At 35.2% G+C, this 20010-nt stretch overlaps 1 protein-coding gene across 3 annotated transcripts in view; it reads right to left on the bottom strand.

The window, feature by feature from the left end:
• Positions 1-20010, bottom strand: part of ATF2 (activating transcription factor 2) — a 107729-nt gene that overhangs the window by 78956 nt on the left and 8763 nt on the right. For 2 of the 3 annotated variants that reach the window (XM_012650752.1, XM_012650750.1), the window contains exons 2-3: positions 15898-15997; positions 3126-3200 (exon numbers count right to left, since the gene is read on the bottom strand). Coding sequence is in view for 2 of the 3 variants with exons in the window: in XM_012650750.1 (XP_012506204.1) it covers positions 3126-3157 (32 nt within the window). In the remaining variant the exon portion in view is untranslated. Of the gene's footprint in view, positions 1-3125; positions 3201-15897; positions 15998-16911; positions 16970-20010 lie in introns of those variants that run through there. The other variant, XM_012650751.1, reaches the window with a different exon arrangement.

The raw sequence follows: 20010 nt of genomic DNA on the forward strand, positions 1-20010 counted from the left end.
TCAATTTAAGAAAGTATCCTCCTATTTCTAATTTCCTAAGAGTTTTAATCATAAGTAGACACTGAATTTTATCAAATGTTTTTTCTGTATCTCTTAAAATTATTACTGTTTCTTCTTTTATTGTTTTTATATGGTAAATCACAATGAATGATCTTACTGATAAACCAACAATAATTTCTACTTGCTATCTTTTAAGATTTTTACATCTATGTTCATGAGAGATAACCTCGCCAGGTATCAAGGTTATGATGGCTTTATAAGAAGAACTGGGTCATGTTAATTCTTTTCTATTCTCTGGAAAAATCTGTGTAAGATAAATACTAATCCTTTCTTAAATGTTGGAAGAATTCACCAATGAAGCTATCTGAGCCTGGGGTTTTCTCTGTGGAGAGGTTTTAAGTCATGAATTCAGTATCCTTAAATAAACTAAAATTCTTGTAGAAATTCTGTCCTCCAGAAACTTGCCCATTACATCTATACTTTAAATGTATTGGTATAGTTATTCATAACATCCTCTTACTTTTTTCTTGTCTACTATATCTGTAGTGATGTCTCCTTTAAAATTCCTAGTATCATTAACTTTCTCTTTTTCTTTATTCAGTCTAGCTAAAGGGTTTATCCACTTTATTGCTAATTTTAAATCTTTTGCTTCATTTACTCAATTGTACTCTTGCTTTCTAGTTCACTAATTCTACTCATAACACTAAAAACAAATACCTAGGAATAAATCTAATGAAAAATGTATAACATACATGAAAAAAAAAACCTATAAAACATTTCCCAAACAAATTAAAGAAGGACTAAATAAATGGAGGATGTAACATGTTCATGGATTGGAGGACTTGATGTTAATAAGACAACTATTCTGCCCAAATCAATCTATTAAAGTACAATTCCAACCAAAATCCCAGCAGGTTTCATGTGTGTGTAGAAATTGATTCTAAAATTTACAAGGAAATGCAAAAGATAAGTAAGGCAATCTTGAAGAACAGTAATCAAGCTAGAAGACTTATATTATGAGACACCAAGACTCATTATAAAACTAAAATAATTAAGATAGTATGGTAGCAGTCCAATGATAAACATTTAAAGGAACAGAACAAAATGAAGTACAAAAATGGAAACATACATAAAGTCACCAGATTTGTATAAAGGCTCAACTGTAGTTCAGTGGGGAAAGGGTGGTCTTCTCAACCCCTGGTTCTAGAAATTTTACATAGCAACAGTATTCAACTCAACTAGTAATTGTGTGATATTCCCTTTACACAACAGTAGGTTATCAACCCTTTAGTTCAATGTTTCCCAAAGCATATTATACTGTGGGCTTCATTTTTGCAGGACTTTCCAGAGCCTTAATGCTGTCAATTTAAGTACCCATAAGTTAAAAAAAAAATGACCCTTAACTCCTATCTCATGAAATACTAAAAATTAAGTCACGGTAGATTATAGATCTAAATGTGAAAGGCAAAGAAAAAGTTTCTAGAAGAAAAACTAGGAAACAATCTTCCTGATTTTGGAGTAGGCAAAGGTTTCTTACAAACGCAATGTCCACACAAGAAAAGACTGATAAAACAGATTTTACGCTACATAGTGCATTTTATTCTATGTAAATTATACTTCAATAAAAAGCAAAAAAGTAAAAACCAAAATAGTATATCTAACCAAATACTAAGAAATAAGCCAAAAAATAGGCAACTTTACCCAGATACAGTGTGTTCCAGGAAAACTTAGCCAGAAGCTTTGAGAAGCTTTGATTTGAAAAGGACACATACTATAGAAAACAGTAAAAAATGAAAGAATATGTACATTCTGTGTATCTGTGGATTCTATATCCATGGAGTCAATGAACCTTGGATCAAAAATATTCAAAAACAAAACAAAACACCACTGCGCCTATACCGAACATATATATAGACTTTTTTCCTTGTCATTGTGATCTAAATAATACAGTATAACAACCATTTACATAGCATTTACATTATTTTAGGTATTATAAGTAATCTAGAGATGATTTAAAGTATATGGAAGGATGTGCATAGGTTATATGCAAATACTACACCATTTTGTATCAGGGACTGGAGCATCCACAGATTTTGGTATTTGTGGTAGGTCCTAGAACCAATCCCCCATAGTCACCAAGGGAAAAGTGTATATTTAAAAATGACTGAACTTCACAGGACTCTAAGTAGGGGTGGAGTGAGAGATTTAAGGCATCATACTATCACAAAGTCAAAAAGTCATAAGTCAAACCACTGGAAGCTGGAGACTGTCTATACATAGAAAAATCTACAGGACAAATAACCTGATCTCTTCAACAAGCAAATGACATGGGGGAAAAAAGAAGAGCAAAGGAGGTACTGTTTTAGATCTTTTTTTTTTTTTTTTAATTTCTAAACATTCTACATAAGGACCTTTTCGGATCCTGCTCTAAATAGAACAATTACAAAAAGACATTTTTGAGTAAAGATTATTTTCCTACTTTTTAATTTCAACTTTAAAGTTCCCAATTATTCCTTCCATCAACTTGTAAGTTTTTGTTTCGTTACTGCTTTCTTTCTAGAAATTATATATAGCAAATATATTTGATTCAACTAATAATTCTGTAACATTGTTCCTTTTTCAACACTAGCTTGTTAACCCTTCAGAGCAATGTTTCCCAAAAGATTTCGATAGGGACATCAGTAGGTACTATATGGAAAAGGTATGTAGCCAAACAAACTTGGGAAATGTTGAAGTATACTTTTCTTTGCAGGGCTTTTCAGGGCCTTTCATATGCTCAAGTAAAGTGACTAGAGGAGCACCTAGATTATGGCATTTTTGCCACAGCTATTTGCTATTTGAATACGTTTTCATAGAACATCTCATGGGACTGGTATTATTTGGCATTCATTTTAGAAGAAATCAAAACCTTAAAACGTTTATATCTGTGATAGTTAAGTATATTTTGATGTTCTTAATTTGATAATTTAAAAACACAATAGGAATATCAGCTAAACTACATACTAAATAAGTGATTTCTTACTTATGAAAGAAACCAAATATTTATTAATAGAAACAATCCATGAAAATGTTTATAACCTAAAATACAAAAAAATGGCTAAAAATACCAAATATTGCACACATACCTGGCAGAATTCACATGTAACTTGAATTTCATAAGTTGGCCAACTTATCACATCCTTTTCCTCATGGCAAGGATACTAAAAAACAAAGTGGTTTCACACTGTTAAAAATAGTTTTGAAACATTTCTTGAAACATCAATAGAAACTAAAAGTGCTCAAATTACTCTCTGTAGCAATAATGTCATCCAAAAACCTAGTCACTATTAAGATTTTTCATAATAGAGTACCGCCCTGGAAATATTAACACACATACATAAATGCCTTAAACATAGGATTAATATATCCAACTCCACCAAAAGGGTTAAAAGAGTAAGAAACATTCAATTCAGCCCTTAGGGCTGTGGCTGGAGGGCAGCCATTAAATGAGTAAGCTTACTTTCGAACTTGGATGAGAAAGATGTAACTTAATATTTCCATTCAGAGTTTTAAAAATTTTTAAATGTACTCAGTAGACATCAGCTTCTCAGCCTAATTCATCAAAACTTATTTGTCCCATGATATAGTTGATCTATATAAGCAGCTCCCTGTTCCCTAACTTTACAGTTTGCCTATTTGATATTAGCTTAAGGTACACACAGCATACTGAAACTACCCAGGTCAGTGGCCCATTTTTAAACTCTGCCAATATTTCACCTTCTATTCGCTGAACCCTTGTCTAGTGGTAAATAAGAGTAACTATATGCTTATACAAATAAGCCAATGGTACATAGAAAAAATTATATATTTCATAATTTTGTTTATAAATGTGGTTTCAAGACTATCTTGCTCAGAAAAATTGGATAATTCTTGTGAGAAAACGTGAAACTAGCCACAGTGCTGAGTCCTGGAGCAAAGGTCAATCTAGTAGAGAAGACAGAAAGAGGAAAGTTTCTTCCCTTGTCCCAGGCAAAACTTGTATCTGGTAGGGTTCAATTTCTCCATTTACATCCAACTTTACCTATTGCCTGTGGAGACAGGGAAAAGAACACTAGAACAATCCAAAGTAAATCTATAATAGTCACATTTCTGTCATTACAAGTAGAATGTCAGCTGCATGAGAGAGGTTAAGTACCTAAAACAGTGCCTCATTCAGTTTAGCACAAAATTCATTTAAACATCAAATGTATGGAGCCACAAAGATCAAAAAAACAATCCCTGTACTTGAGACTCAACTTTCAGTCTAGCAGAAGAACAAGAATACAGAAGTACAATCTCAATTAATTTGGTAGGAATAGGAACTAAAATATATGAGAGTATGGATTACCAGGACCAACCTGATAGTTCTAGAAAAGCTTTCAGAGGGAGTTAACCCTTGATACCCTCCCTTCTCATCTCTTCTCTCCCTTCACTACACTGCCCCCACACCCTACAAAACAAGTTCCTTACCTACACAGCTGTCTATTTCCTAAAAAAACAGTAGAAATTCCCATTTCCTTATTACCATTTCCTAATACCTAGCTGAGGTAAGTATTAACGGTAAATATTAACAGTTCAAGCACCTAGAGACATAAATGGTAACAATTCCTCTGGGAGGCTTAAATGCTACCTTTCTGTTAATCTAATTGAATCTCAAGCCTCTAAATCCGGGCTTATCTCCCTTTTATAGCAAGATTGGAAATATTCTCACAATAGAAGCCTGAGAAGAGACTTTGTTAAACTATAAACTATTGGAGAAATCAATGATTGCAGATTGAGAATTGCTAACATACCACACTCCTCTCTGGCAAGCCTCTACAACCTACTCTAGTAGGAAAATTACTGTCATGAAAGTACCCAGGAGACTTCTACATAAAATTTTTTAAAAGTCAGCTTCTTTGGTTTCTCTTAACTCTTCTTCTAATATTCCTTTATCTTCCTTTTTCTTCAGTTTCTATTTTGTGCTTGGCACTAGCACTTCTTGCTAGATGCCAGGGATGTAGTGGTGAATTAAGATAGATACCTGCCTTCATAGAGCTTCCAAGATAGTAATGGAGTATAAACTAACTAATCAAGCATCCAACTCAAACCTCCTTTTCCCTGCAGCCCCAAATTAAGATTCAAAACTACCACCGAATATTATAAAGACAAATCTGTTTATCCATGTGGTATATCTTAATAGATACAACCTTTTAGGGGTTATATCTATACCTTGAAAGATACAGTCAGAGCTACCCTTTTTTTTCCTAACCTCACCTCCTGCTAAGTGCTACTTCTAATATACCATGGCCCATTTAACAATATCAGAGTGCCAGTTATCCTATGAAAATGACTCTCAATTTGCATTCTTTTGGCTCTATCTAAAATACACCCTCTCTCAATTGCTTGAGTCCAGGAGTTTGAAGCTGCAGTGAGCTATGATCATGTCACTGCACTTATAGCCTGAGTGACAGTGAAACCCCATCTCTAAAAACATAAATATACCATCCCAGATGAATGTCTGCCTTCTTTGATATTATATTGTCAAGGCCCAGTTCAAATGACACTTCCTTTGTGATACCTTCCCCATAACCCAAATTGAAAATTTCTTTTACTAAGCTTTCTGTGTTGTTTATGCTTTGCTTATAGCATTCGCATTATGTTCTATAATATAGTCTATAATATAATCTGTGTGCTTCTCCCACCCCATCCTATTGCCTACTACTCCTTGAAGAATCACAACATAGCAAAAGGAATATGAGCTTTTGAGTCAGAATTGGCTTCAAAGCCTGGTTTTGCCACTCATAAGATAAGCAACCTTGTCCAAGGTTTTAAACTATTTTGAGCTTCAGTTTCTCCAACTATAAAATAGGGGTAATATGGTGTATCTCACAGTTGTTGTAAGCATTAAAAAATAGTATATGTAAAGTGCCTAGTACAATGCTTGGCACATGAGTACTTGATAAAATGGCAGCTGCAATTCTATGAGTACTATTGTTATTAACATTATAAGGCTGTTCTAGTCATCCTCACATCTGCATAGTATCTTACTTGCCAATAGCAAGCACAGAGTGAATGCTGAATTGTTAACCCCAAAGAAACTATAATTTGTAACATGTGTAGGTACACATTTACTTCTTACAGAAGTAAAAACTTTACATCCTATCAGAAAGGCTGCCAACTTCTATGCCAAGGCTTTTAAAGAAATAGACAATATTAAACACCTCTACCTTTTTAATTAGGAAATGTACAAACAGGTGATTTTTATTTTTAAGAAATTTTTGTTTGAGGGTCTCACTATGTTACCCATGCTGGATTCAGACTCTTGGGCTCAAGGGATCCTCCTGCCTCAGCCTCCCAAGTAGCTGGAACTACAGGTGCCCTACCATGCCCTGGCAAACAGATGATTTTTACTAAAGAGACAGACAACTAAATTTGGGTAACTTAAGGTTCAAATACTATGAAGGATCTAAAACATGACTTTCCCATTTATCAGCAAATTGTAAATATTTCCATTCCAATTCTTCACTACTGATGAAGACAGAGGTGCCTAGTACTGGTATAAAACGTCAGAGATTAGCTACAGCGGTATCAGTTAGAGAACTAAGACCACACTAAGATTCTTTCAATGTTTACAAGGTGCTGAGGCCCTGTTATGTGAGGTGGAAAGAGAACGCTAGTCCTATAGATATTAAAAATGAGGCAAATGCCGTTTGTATAGAAGCAGCACCTGGAGAAACACGGCGATATTTTTAAAAGCATAGCTCATATCTGATAGTGCATTGTTTTCAGAGCCCAAGCTTTTACTCTACCACTGTGAGGTTTGGCAAATGAGAATAATAGTATCTATACTACAGAGTTATTTTGAGAGTAAAATATTGCTTATAGTAAGCACTCAAATGGCAGCTGCAATTATTTTTTAAAACACAAACCAATAATGTGTACTAGAGATGGCTCAGATGATAAAAGTAAAATTATTACAGGCTTCTGATCCTTCATTATCAGTATTTAACAGAGGCTCTTATTCACCCCACTATCAATAACTCAGCAAGACAGTACTTTCAAAGTTTCAGACAACTGAAAATATACAATAATATAATTTCAAATAAAGATTTCATAGCTATCATGAGTAATAATCATTCCATATTGAACATTCTAACATTTTTCTAAGTAATTTATACATACTGTATACTTGCTCCTCTAAAAACTTTATTATTCCCATTTTACTGATGTAGAAACTGGTTCAGGTTAGATAAAAGTCTCACAATCTTACTCCAGAGCTAGAGCTTCACTATCTTAAACCAACATTACCATTAAAGTAAATTGCTGAAATATAATTATTCATGAACATAAAGTAAAATGAAGGTTAAAGCAAAATGCCCAAAAAGGTAAGCTAAAATTAAAATGCCTGACTGGCACAAAATAATATAATCCCCTCCTTTGAGAAGAACTACAAAATTCAACAGAAAATCAGGAATAAATCCATTCAAGAAAGAAGTGATCTTTAATTTCAAAAGTAACTATGAAGCAATCACTGCAAAGACACACCACAATAAAATGTCTTAGTCCTGGAATGTTTAAAATGCCTTGTGGGCTATAATCATATTAGCTAGACTAAAATGCTGAAGATTAAAAGTCCCAAATCAGATTGCATCTTGTTATGTTCTTATTTTAGTTAGAACCTGGTCGATTCTTAAGTGTGTAAAGAGTCTGTCTTGAAAACTACTGATACTACAAGATGGAAGAATCTCAAAATAATTATGCTAAGTGAAAGAAGATAGTCCAAGAAAAATAATCATATCGTATGATTCCATTTATACAAAATTCTAGAAAACACAAAATAATTTACAGTGACAGAAAGCAGATCAGTGGTTGCCTATGGATAGAAGTAGGAGTAGGAGGGAAGGATTACAAAGGGGCATGAGGAATTTATGGGGTGAATGTATCATCTTGATTGTGGTGACAGTTTCATTGAGCATATACATGTAAGTTAAAACTTGTCAAGTTGTACACTTTAAATATGTACAATTGTAGGTCAATTATACCTCAAAAAGCTGTTTTAAAAAATATTTAAAAACCTTAAGGTGTCAACTCCAAGGTTTGTGAAATAACCTGCCATAGATACATAAAGTCAAAGACCATGGCTAGTGACCATTCATGAATGGTACCTGTAAATTACTTGAGTGAAACTCACTTTACTTTATTCCTCCTAGTATCCCACCATGACCTGGATTTTTCATTTCACATCCTATGAAAACTCAGCGAAACTTTCAGGTTTGAAATGGGTACTTGCTCTCTGTCTCCCCTTACGCAGTGGCTTAATAAAGTGCCTCTGACACTTTCTCTAAATTAAATTCAACATGAAGCTTTACTTTCAACACTTAAAAATTTCACCTAGGTATGTGGTTCTTGTAAAACCAATACAGTACTATACAAATACATTTTTCAGACCTGAATCCATGAAAAAAAATTTTTTTAAAGAAATGGGGTCTTGTTCTGTTTCCCAGGCTGGAGTACAGTGGTATTATCATAGCTCATTGTAGCCTTTAACTCCTGGGCTCAAGTGATCCTCCTACCTCGGTATCCTGAGCAGATAGGACTACAAGTGCATGCCACCATGCCCAGCTAATTTTTTAATTTTTTATAGAGACAAGGGTCTCGCTGTATTGCCCAGGCTGGTCTCGAACTCCTGGGCTCAAGTGATCCTTCCACCTCAGCCTCCCAAAGTGCTGGGGTTACAGGATTGAGCCACTGTGTTCTGCTAGAATCCATAAAAAAACCTTAATATGTATGCTCATATGTTATTTCTGAAAAAAATGTATATTCCTCCATATGAACTACTTTCTCAAACTTCGAATGAGAAATATAATCAAAAACTGCTCTGGGATAAAAAGTAGTAACAATTGCTCCTAAGATTAGAGAAAGAGGTGAGTACAGAAACAGAGAGGGAAAGAGTAAGTAAATCTCTGAAAATTCTAAAGAAAAAAAGAATCTACATAATATAACAATCATTTTAATATAGGCATAAGAGCATCCTATGAATTGAGGACATCTGCTTGATGCTCTTGCAGAAATAGATCAGTACAAAAGTGAAGGCTTCCTCTTTCCAGCTAAGATAATTCCACATATACACACATAAACACATATATGTTTCCTTATATTTTGTTTTATTGCTATAAGGCATTTAATTTAGAATCCCAAATTTGTTAAAATTTATACTTTGACTTTCATTTGTGACAACAAAACCAGAACAATTTCTACTATTAGTTATACTGTATAAATTATCAAATTCTAAAGCTTAAAGCTGAAGTATTCATTGGGATTCAGAAGAAAATTGTTATTTCCTGATAATATAAACTAAACTATACCTACTGAACTAAGACATTGTAAGGAACTTTAATTTTGCTCCCAGAATAATAGAAGAGCAAAAAGAAGAAAATAAAAGCCACCTAGAATATCACCATTCAGAGATAATCACTGTCAACATTCCAGAGTACATATTCCAATCCTTTCAATGTGTGGATATACATTAACTTGAAAAATTATAAAAACAGTATTATAACTTCTTTAAAATGCAATTATCTAAATTCTGCCCCACTATTAAACAGTAATGTTATTAAATATTAGATGTCATTTTTAATGGCTATATAATATTCTACCACATAATTCTTTATTAATGGACTTTTATCAACAACAAGTATCTCTGGACAAATCTTTGTGCAATATCTGTAGTAATTTCCACAGGATGAATTTCTAGAAGTGAAATTGCTAGGTCAAAATGCAGGTATATTTTTAAGGCTTTTCATTTATATTGCTAAACTGCCCTCCAATATACAGTATTGATTATTACTTTGCCAGTAAAATTTCTCGATATCTACACCAACAGTGGATATTATTTTTTAACATTTTTGTCAGATTAGTAAAAAACTAATTTTAAAGTTGCATTATCTTGACACACTAATGAGGTTGAACTTTTTTCATTAATAGTCACATGTAGTTCTCTGTGAAATGCCTCCTTTGCCCATTTTAAAAAAATAAAACGTTAGCTGAGTGCAGTGGTGTGCACCTATTGTCTCAGCTACGTGGGAGGCTGAGGTGGGCAAATCATTTGAGCCTAGGAGTTTGAGTCCAGTCTGGGCAACATAGTGAGAACCTGTCTCTAAAAATTAAAAAGAAATAAATAAAATGTTAGTCCAAAATTCCCTCTCTTGAATATAGATCATAGGCTCTTTCATATGACATGGATTTTTGATCACATACCTCATCGTGCTCCTGATCTAGTCTAAACTATTCACCCTACAAGTGGGACTGAGGTCTGAAAGGGTAAAATGACTTATCAAAGTAAAAAATGGAACAAAAACATTTCTCCTGCTATACTGTGCCTACTAGCTGTTATTGTCTTGCTAGTCTATGCATAACAGCTATATAGAAATTTTATGTAAACCACTTTTTAAAAATAATAGTATAGAAAGACCATTTTGGAACTTTTAGAGTTATTACACAAACCCATTATCAAATGGAATCACACATAATATGAAATGTCAGTAAGAAAAGAGAACAGTAAAGAAAAACACTTTAAGATGAACAGAAGAAAATGGGAGAAATTAACTAGCAAAGTATTTCTAACAACTTAAAATTAACATAAAAGCCAAGAAATATAAGAGTGTCTGTAAAGAAGGTAGCTCAGATAGGCCCTGGAGGTAGACTCCTGCAGAGTATCTGAGCCTGGGAAGGTGAGAAAGATGTCAATGGGGGTGGGGGTGGGGGATGGGGGGGTCAGTCCTGCATGGGATGTTGGGAGTCTGAATTGGGTGAAGAAAGATTTCCTTGTGAAGGGGAGACAGCTTGATGTGAGATGTCAATGTCCAAGTGGGCTGAGAAAGTGGATACATAAGGTAAAGGATTGGCACTAGTCCAGAGAGGGTGTCAGGACCCAAGCAAGAGGACATTTACTTGATGGGGAAGAGCAGGCCTGGTGGCAACAGGCAATTCATTATATACATACATGGGGATTGATCAAATAAGTAAATTTATCAAGGATGTGCTGGGTGAAAGTGAATTGACACTGTAGTGAAGGGAATTATAAAAATAGAATGAACCTTGGTACTTGGAGATATTGGTGTGAACTTCTGGCTTTCAATATAAAGATACAGAAATACAGATGTTAATGTGTGTATATGTATGTACATATATTCATATACTTCCCTATCTGTGTCCACTGAGAGGGCCTGGGAACACTGAAACCCTAATAACAATGAACACACTTAGCATCCAGATCTTAACGTCTACACACCAGCCTTTCTCAAAATGGATCTGGACTCCTTGAAGAACTGGCTGATTCCAGGGCTGGGGCAGGGAAGTACAGGATAGACTTTGAATATTTTGTGCCAGAAAGTAAGAAAGGACTTATAGATTTGGCCACTTTCTGGGACAATTTGAGAATCGAAATAAATAATGATAGTAATGGATCATGCTGTGAATAAAATATGGTTCCATTAACCCATGCTGACATAAAAGGATAAAAAAACTGAATGTTTGATAAGGAAAAGGACATTCACATTGACTCAAAGTATCTCCCTATAAAATATAGCTTAATTATTAAGGGCAAAAGAGTAATTTACAGTACAAAAGTCTGGCAAACATCACCTTACTCAAGTGATTCCAGTTAACCCCACCAGAAATAAGGAAAATCAAAATCATGTGCTCTTCACAGAATAACAATAAGACACAGCATCACTTCTATTATAGTTGTGCCAAAGATACAGAACCTGAATCTAATCATGAAGAAATACTACAAAACTCCAAATTGAGGAAATAATTGGTCTATAATCTGCAAGTGTCCAAGTCATTAAAATCAAGGAGAGACTAAGGAACTATTTCCAATTTAAAAAGGCCAATGAGATAGAACAAATAACTGCAAGATGAGATTCTAGATTGAATCCTTTTGCTATAAAGGACATTACCGGAACAATTGACAAAACTAAAATGTAACCTGCAGAGTAGATGGTAGCAATATATCAGTGTTAACTACCTGACTTTCATGGTTGTATTGTGGTTTTGTAGGAGAATGTCTTGGGAGTAATGGAGCATCATACTGGCAACTTATTATTAAACAGTTTTGAACTAAAAAAAATAAAAAGAAAAAAGGAAAAATGTGTAGAAGGAGTTTAAGTTGTGTATAAATAATATGCACTATAGTTCACTATACAGTAGTCCCCCCTTATCCATGGCATCACTTTCCAATGTTTCAGTTACCTGCAGTCCAAAAATATTAAATCTATGCTGTATACATTACCCACCTGTTACTATACAGGAAAAAACATAGCATATATAGGGTTCAGTACTAGCTGAGGTTTTAGGCATCTGCTGGGGGTGTCTTGGAACATATCACCCTTGGATAAGGGGGGACTACTGTATAATCATTATATAATTAGCATCATGTAGTAGTAGTAGTAGTAGTCATAAGATGAGAAAAATGCTACAAAATATGCTGATTCTTTAACAATTCTATGCTTGTTTCTGATTTATAATTTTCATGTTTATATGTTAAAGAATAGAAAAACTACATTCTGTACTGCAATGTTAAGAACAAAGAGAATCATACTACAGTAGAACAATTTACAAATCTGCATAAAGACTCAAGAGTTGATATTAGATAATCCTTTGTCCTATTAGACAGCTCCCTTGTTCCTTTTTTTAAATATGACGTGGGTTAAGTCTGTAGGCTGTAGTATCAATATTCCTATGCTATTCTGAATTCTTTCATTCAAGTGATTCAGCTGATAAAATATTTCCTTTTCCTACATCTCTATCAAAAACAAGAAAGAAGGAAACCAACTCACTTCAAAGAAAATAGTGCTGGTAAATGAATCTACAAAAATGGGAGGGGGTGAATCAATTTCTGGTGACTAACTTTACAAATCTCTAGATTCTAAGAGGTGAATGTGACTGATCTTCTAGTTAGTTGGTTATAGAACTATAAAGGTTGCAAACTGATACCTTTTAAGTATGTACTCAAGTTTCAAAGCAAATTTCTAAAAATGGATAACACTACTACATACAACATACAGCATTCCTAAACATTTCCAATACAAATCATTTATTTTATGAAACTTATTTGGAAAACATCTGACTGCCTATTTTGTATCCAATACCATGTTAAGAATAAGAGACATAGTCCCTGCCCTTAAAATTAGAGTAGTAATGAAGACAAAAAAAGTGAAAATAATAATTATTCACTGATATATGTAATAATAAAGACAGACACAGACACTATGGGACCATAAGGAGCATAATGGAGTTGGTCATCTCTCCAAAGCACCCATATTCTCCTCTTAGAGAGCCTGAGCTACCCTGCCAACAGTGAAGGGAAATCTTACACATCCATGACTTTGACATACCTGCCTCAGGTGAACCAGAAGCGATACCTGACCAAGTTAAGCCAAATCAAACTACCTCTTCAGGAAATTTATAAAAAGAAAAATAAATCAGTCAAACAGGGGTGGGTACCAGAGATTTAAAATCATACTTAGGACTGGTAGACACTTTCTGTCACGTTCATACTGATAAGGAATTAATGAAGGCCTGAATCGAGAAGGCAGAGAAAAATAGAGATGAGAAACCATGCAGTCAAGAGGATGAAAATTAGTTTCTGTGATGACCAACTGTGCTTTCTGTGATTGGGTCCACCAGAGTCTCCAGTATCCTTAATATAAGCCCCCTTACCCTCTTTTCACTTGAATTTACCTGATTGAATTTCTGTTCCCTAAGGACCTAGCCAACCCTAGAGAGGGCCTGTAAAGGCTACTGAAGGAGGTAATGCCTGAGCTGAGTCTTCTCAAAGTAAGAGGCATTAGCCAGTCAGGGATATTTCAGAAAAAGGAGACAGCATGTTAAGGCACAATAAAGCAGAGAACAATGAGGAATTTCTAAGAACTTCTAATGGTTGAAGCATATGTAAGGTTAAGAGAAGAGAGGTAAGGCCAGAGAGGTAAGCAAATCTTGAAAGGCCTTTAATACCATGGTAAGGAATTGGATTCCATCCTCACCCCCCTCCCCTTCCCTCCCCTGAGGTTATAAAACTATGGCCCTGGGCCAAATTGTCGGCTAAATAAGTTTTATGCATTTTTAATGGTTGGGGGTCATACAAAGAAGAATATGCAACAGAGACTCTATATGATCCCCATAAGGCCTAAAATATTTACTATCAAACCTCCTTTAAAGAAAAAGGTTGCCTAACCCCACTCTAAGAAATTGGAAGATTTTAAGTAGGTGAACTAGATAATCAGAGGAGCATTTTTGCAAGATCAGTGATAGAAGTGTGGAGGATAAATTAAGAGAGGGCAATATAATGCATAAGAAAACCAACATACGCTACTGCTAAGTTCAAGATAAGGAATGATGATCTAAACTCAAGCAGTGCTAGTCAAAACAAGAGGAATGGACCAGTTATAAAGAAAAATGTTCTTAGGATAAAACCTCAAATCCTTAACATTGTTTCCAGACTCCTGCATGGACTATCACTACCTCCCACCTCAGTCTTATGCTACCCCTTCCTTAATCTCTGGATTTAGTTATGCAGGCTTTTAATCAGCTCCCTCCCTCATGTCATCCATTTCCCACTCATCCATCCCCTTCTTAGTTAATACGGCTCACTTCTGATAGCCTTCCATCCACTACTCCCCTAACCTGAAATTCAGATCTCTCATTTAGTCATTCAGTCAATAAATATTATTGAGCACATGCAATAGGGTAAGAATTATGCTAGATTCCAGGGTACAATGATACACAGTGTCTGCCCTCATGTGGCTTCTATGTATGGAGAATATATCTAATCAAAACAGTAAACCTGATCATGTAAGCTAGTCAAGTAGCTCAAAATTATCTAATGCACGTATCAATGTGCAAGAAGAAATTATCAAATGTTACCACCCTTTCCTCTTGATACTTGCTTTAAAATTTTTTACTTTTCAAATAGGTATGATGTACATTTAAATTATTTTCCAAATTTTTGTCAAATTGTGCATTTATGCATAGTTTCTCTTTTGATCCCAATGTCCACATCCAGGTACAACAGAACAAGCCAATTTGCTTATGCATCTTGATATTATCTGACGAAGTCTATTACTAGATCACCATGATTTGAAAGATTTTGTATGCTAGACTATACTTATTAAATTGATATTTTCCTTCCATGTTTAGAAGCCACATCCCCAAACTATAAGTGGCTTGAGATGAAAAACTATTCTACTTTGTATCTGTAGTATCATCATTCTGTGGCTGGCACATAGTAGATGTTCAATTAAGTCATGTTTGAGGGACTGTACCACTTGCAATCAATGTTTCTGATCAGCGTGAGACAATCACGGTAACAAATTTAGTTCATATAATTCAATCCAAAAGCAAATAAATTTGACATTTTAGTTAGCATGTACAGCCACAGAACGGGTAAACTTTTTGCTCAAAATATTTTTGAAACGTAGAAAATACCTCACAGATTAACTCCTTCCATTACTATCCTTATAAAATCCTAGGAGAATTAGGACCTTTAAATTGGGACTCTTTGCTAAAGAGGTGTCCCTACTCAGATAAGTTTAGGAACCTGTAAGTTAAAATTAAACACTTTAACATAAGTCTTTAGTGTGCTTTTATATGCTGATACGCATTCTATTTACACAAGGACATTCCAAATTTGCTGAACCTCAGAATCTTTTTTTTACTAAATGTTAGTATTTTTTACTAGGACATTAGTATTCTAAGGACTACTATCTTTAAATGTTTGCTGAATTCAGTAATATTTGAGAGATAATCATGAAATCATAATATTTGAGGGATATCTTGTATCTTATAAGATAAATTCTTATAAAAAGAATACTTTTATGTTAGCTTAAAATCGCTTACCTTTCTAGCTGGTGGGCCATGAGCTTTAATCACTCTGCTGCCAGGAATGCCTCAGCTCTTATCAAGTAGGCAGTGCTTCTCAAGTTTCCATCTAGTATCTCTAGGGAAAAGGAGAGGTAGAAAAGAGCAAACTCATTACCTTTCTGGATCTAAAGAAATGGACTCATGCAGTTCAACTCCATAATAAACATTTTAAAAGGTTTCCTTTATTTTGTATTTTAAAAATGCATGTAAATTTTGCCCTCCCTTCCATATTTGTTAGTATAAAAATTAAGGTTCCCCCTAAAATCTTCGATGCTCCAGAAAGATGCTTATCCTGTAGCCTCCCATAAATCCTGGCACATTACCACCTATCGGAAGTATGACAGTTTCAAAGACAGAAGACGGACAATGGAAACCTTGTGAAAGTAGAAAAATGAACCTTTTTACCACAATAGATCCCAGGGCAGGAGGGCGGTGAGGAGAGAGGGGGGAGTCGTAGATAAGAGATGAAATGGCAATGGTGAATCTGAGCATTAAAATTTTTAGAGTGGAGATTAAGTTTTTCTTCTGTCACTGCTGTACCATAAAATCCATGAGACCCGCTTTACGTGCTTCTTATTTGGAAAAAGTTTAACTTTTTTGTATCTATATCAGTTAGGATTAGGCTCAGCTGTTAATGACAGAAAATTCAAAATTTAACAATGGCTTAAATGATTCAGAAGTTTATTCTCTCACACAAACATAGGCAGTCTAGAAGCATGACCATTAGGTACCTATGGTTCTATTTTTTTGCTCTGCCATCCTCAATATGTGCCTTCCCCTTTGTGGTTTTAAAGTTACTGCTCAAGTTCTAGCCACTACATCTGCAGATCAGACAGCAAGATGAGAAAGGGAAGATGAGCAATAACACCCCCCCCACCCCGCCTTTGAGGAAACTTCAGAAATTGCACAGGAAACTTTATTTAATACTGGTGAACAATTAGTTGCTTCTGTCATACTCATTTCATTCTAAAATGTAGAATAGCTGGATACCTCATAGAGATGCCTTGGCAGTCTACTGAAGGGAGTTTTCAAAAGCAGAAGCTGCCAGTGGCCAAGAAGCAAGACCAACATTCACAAGGACTTCTCTAAATAGGCAAGGCCAAACTGCAGGTGAGAGGAAGAAGGGAAAAATCTGAAGACCAGAATGACAATGTAAGAACAAAGAAACAACCTAAATTGTAGTTTGGGAGGGTAAACTCACATCAGCAGTTTACAAAACTCAGAAATGACTGAGCAGAATCATTACGTAAGTAATGGAGTGGCCAAGGTGAGACTCGGTAAGTACTTGGCCAAAAGCTCAGTTACCAAATGCATCAGGAAAAGGCAGTGATCCCAGGAGCACGATGTTCAAAGGGAAAGTAGACTTTCCTTTACCATTATCTCAGGGCTGAATTCCCACTATCGGGACGTATGTGAACTTGGGAGATTTCCCAATTGTGCACTGTTGAAAAGGTTGTACTTTGTCTTGAATAAGATTGGCTGAAACATCCTTAGTATGTTTAAAACTTTGACGTGAATACCACAAACTACAAAGACCCTCATTCCAAAGCAGGCAACAAAATTCTGTTTTATATACAGGCTGTTCCTTAAGGAAAAAAGGACCCGAATAGGATATTTAGCTATACAAATGTAAAACGGGGACTATAAATGGAACAGCAATTCAAAGGACAAATGATTCTGTGGGATAAGTTAAGGTTCACATCTTCTAGATAGAAATAAATTTCTGTGAATTATTTCTTTCAGAGAAGTATTTATTTTTTATGTATAGCCTTAGGTTTTACTATTTATACAGAGATTTTTGTGTTCTTATTTCAGCAGTTGCTCACAAAAGATCAGGAAATATTAATAACATCCTAAAAATTCCAAGACAGACTTCTAGTATTATTGCCATTGCAATCAAAAGTCAGTAAGATTAAGCTAGCCAGTTGTACCTGTCCCATACAGCTATGTGTTACATATGCAATGCTGACATAATCATCCAGACTTTGAACATTAAAAGTGATATTTTTATAACTTGACAGGCACAGATAAAAGAAACTTCTCCTTTACCACCACTACCTTACCTATTGTACACTTCTTATACGGTCATACATTATTTAATGGCAGGAATAAATTCTGAGAAATGTGTCACTAGGTGATTTCATCATTGTGTGAACATCACAGAGTGCACTTAGACAAACTTACATGGTATAGCCTATTGCTCCTATGCTACAAACATGTACAGCATGTTACTGTACTGAATACTGTAGGCAACTGTCACAACATGGTATTTGAGTCTCTAAACATAGAAAAGGTATAGTGAAAATACGAATAAGCTTGCAGGCCTAGGAGTTGCTCTGGGGTAAGTCAGTGAGTGAGTGGGGAATGAATGTGAAGGCCTAGGACATGTTGGTACACCACTGTAGACTTGTAATACTGTATGCTTAGGCTACACTAAATTTATTTAAAAAATTTTCTTTCTCCAATAATAAATGAAACTTAGCTTACTGTAACTTTTTTGCTTTATAAACTTTTTAATTTTTAAAAACTTTTTGACTCTTTTGTCTTAACACTTAGCTTAAAACATTGTACAAATGTACAAAAATAGTTTCTGCATATCCTTATTCTGTAAGTTTTTCCCATTTTTTTAAATTTTTACTTTTTGAACCTCTTGTTAGAAACTGAGACACAAACATCACATTATCATAGGCCCACACATGGTCAGGATCATCAGTATCACTGTATTCCACCTTCACATCTTGTCCTACTGGAAGGTCTTCAGGGACAATAATACACATGGAGTTGCCATCTCCTGTGACAATAATGCCTTCTTCTGAAATACTTCCTGAAGGACCTGCTGGAGGCTGCTTTGCTTTTTCAGTAAGTAAACTACACTCCAGAACAATGATAAAAAGTAAATACATAAACCAGCAACATAGTCATTTATTATCAAGTATTATGTACCATATATAATTATATGTGCTATACTTCTATACAACTGGCAGTGTGTGGCTGCTTACATCAGCATCACCACAAACACGTGAGTCACGCACTGCACTATGACATCATGATATCCTATATGTGGTTTGTTGTTGTCCCCAAATGGTATGTGACATACAGCTGTATTTGGATATAACTAACCTGTGGGTAGGGTCTCCATTGAAAGGTACAAACACTGCTAATGGCAAGTATCCTGGTAAGAGCCAAATACTGTATGCACCAGGAAACAGGGCCTGAAAGGTAGGCAATAGTGTGAGAAAGGAATTAATCTTCTCATGGGTTTGGACTCAGAACAGTGTAACAGACCCAAGGGCAATCCTGGGTGGCAGAAAGAAGCTGGCTTCTGTCCTTGTGGGAGGACAGGAGCTAGGCAGGAGAGAGGAACAGTCATTTCAAGTAGGCAGTGTTCAATCTGGGGTATGTATTACTAAAGGTGCACTAAGGCTTTCCAGGGGATACTTGAGCAAGACAAGTTTTAAGAAATCAATTTCTGTATCTTCAACTTCCCTTTGTGTGCTTTCTTAAAAATCTGCCTGCTTTCTCTGAGTCCCCATTGTTCCACTTTTCAAAAGAAACCCATACCTCTCACCCATCCCAAATATTATTAGAGTGCATTGCCCCAGGTTGGAAAAATTTCCATGGAACAAAACAAACGGATAATTTAAAATACAAGTGTCTCCAAGCCTCCACTAATCAAGGCACCATTAACCTCCAGGCTTGTGTCTTTCCCTGTCTTATAAATATTTCTGTTAAAGGCAAAGCATGGCTTTAAGAATGGTGTTCTGCCTTGTGTTTAGGAATGTTCTGAATTCAGATATACTGTGTATAGTGTGACAGCACAAACTAATAATTTTCATTTAATGACTGCCTCTTTTATTCTTGAAATGTTGTCCAAAAATGCACTGTCCTAAGAAGTTCCACAAGAATGAAGAGGAAAACAGTAATAAATTTCAAAAAGCTGGTTCATGCCTATAATCCTAGCACTCTGGGAGGCCAAGGCGGGTGGATCACTTGAGCTCAGGAGTTCGAGACCAGCCTGAGCAAGAATGAGACCCTGTCTCTACTAAAAAAAAAAAAATAGAAAGAAATTAGCTGGACAATCAAAAATAT

The sequence above is a fragment of the Propithecus coquereli genome, unplaced genomic scaffold, assembly GCF_000956105.1.
Source record: "Propithecus coquereli isolate 6110/MARCELLA unplaced genomic scaffold, Pcoq_1.0 Scaffold34, whole genome shotgun sequence".
Taxonomy (NCBI): domain Eukaryota; kingdom Metazoa; phylum Chordata; class Mammalia; order Primates; family Indriidae; genus Propithecus; species Propithecus coquereli.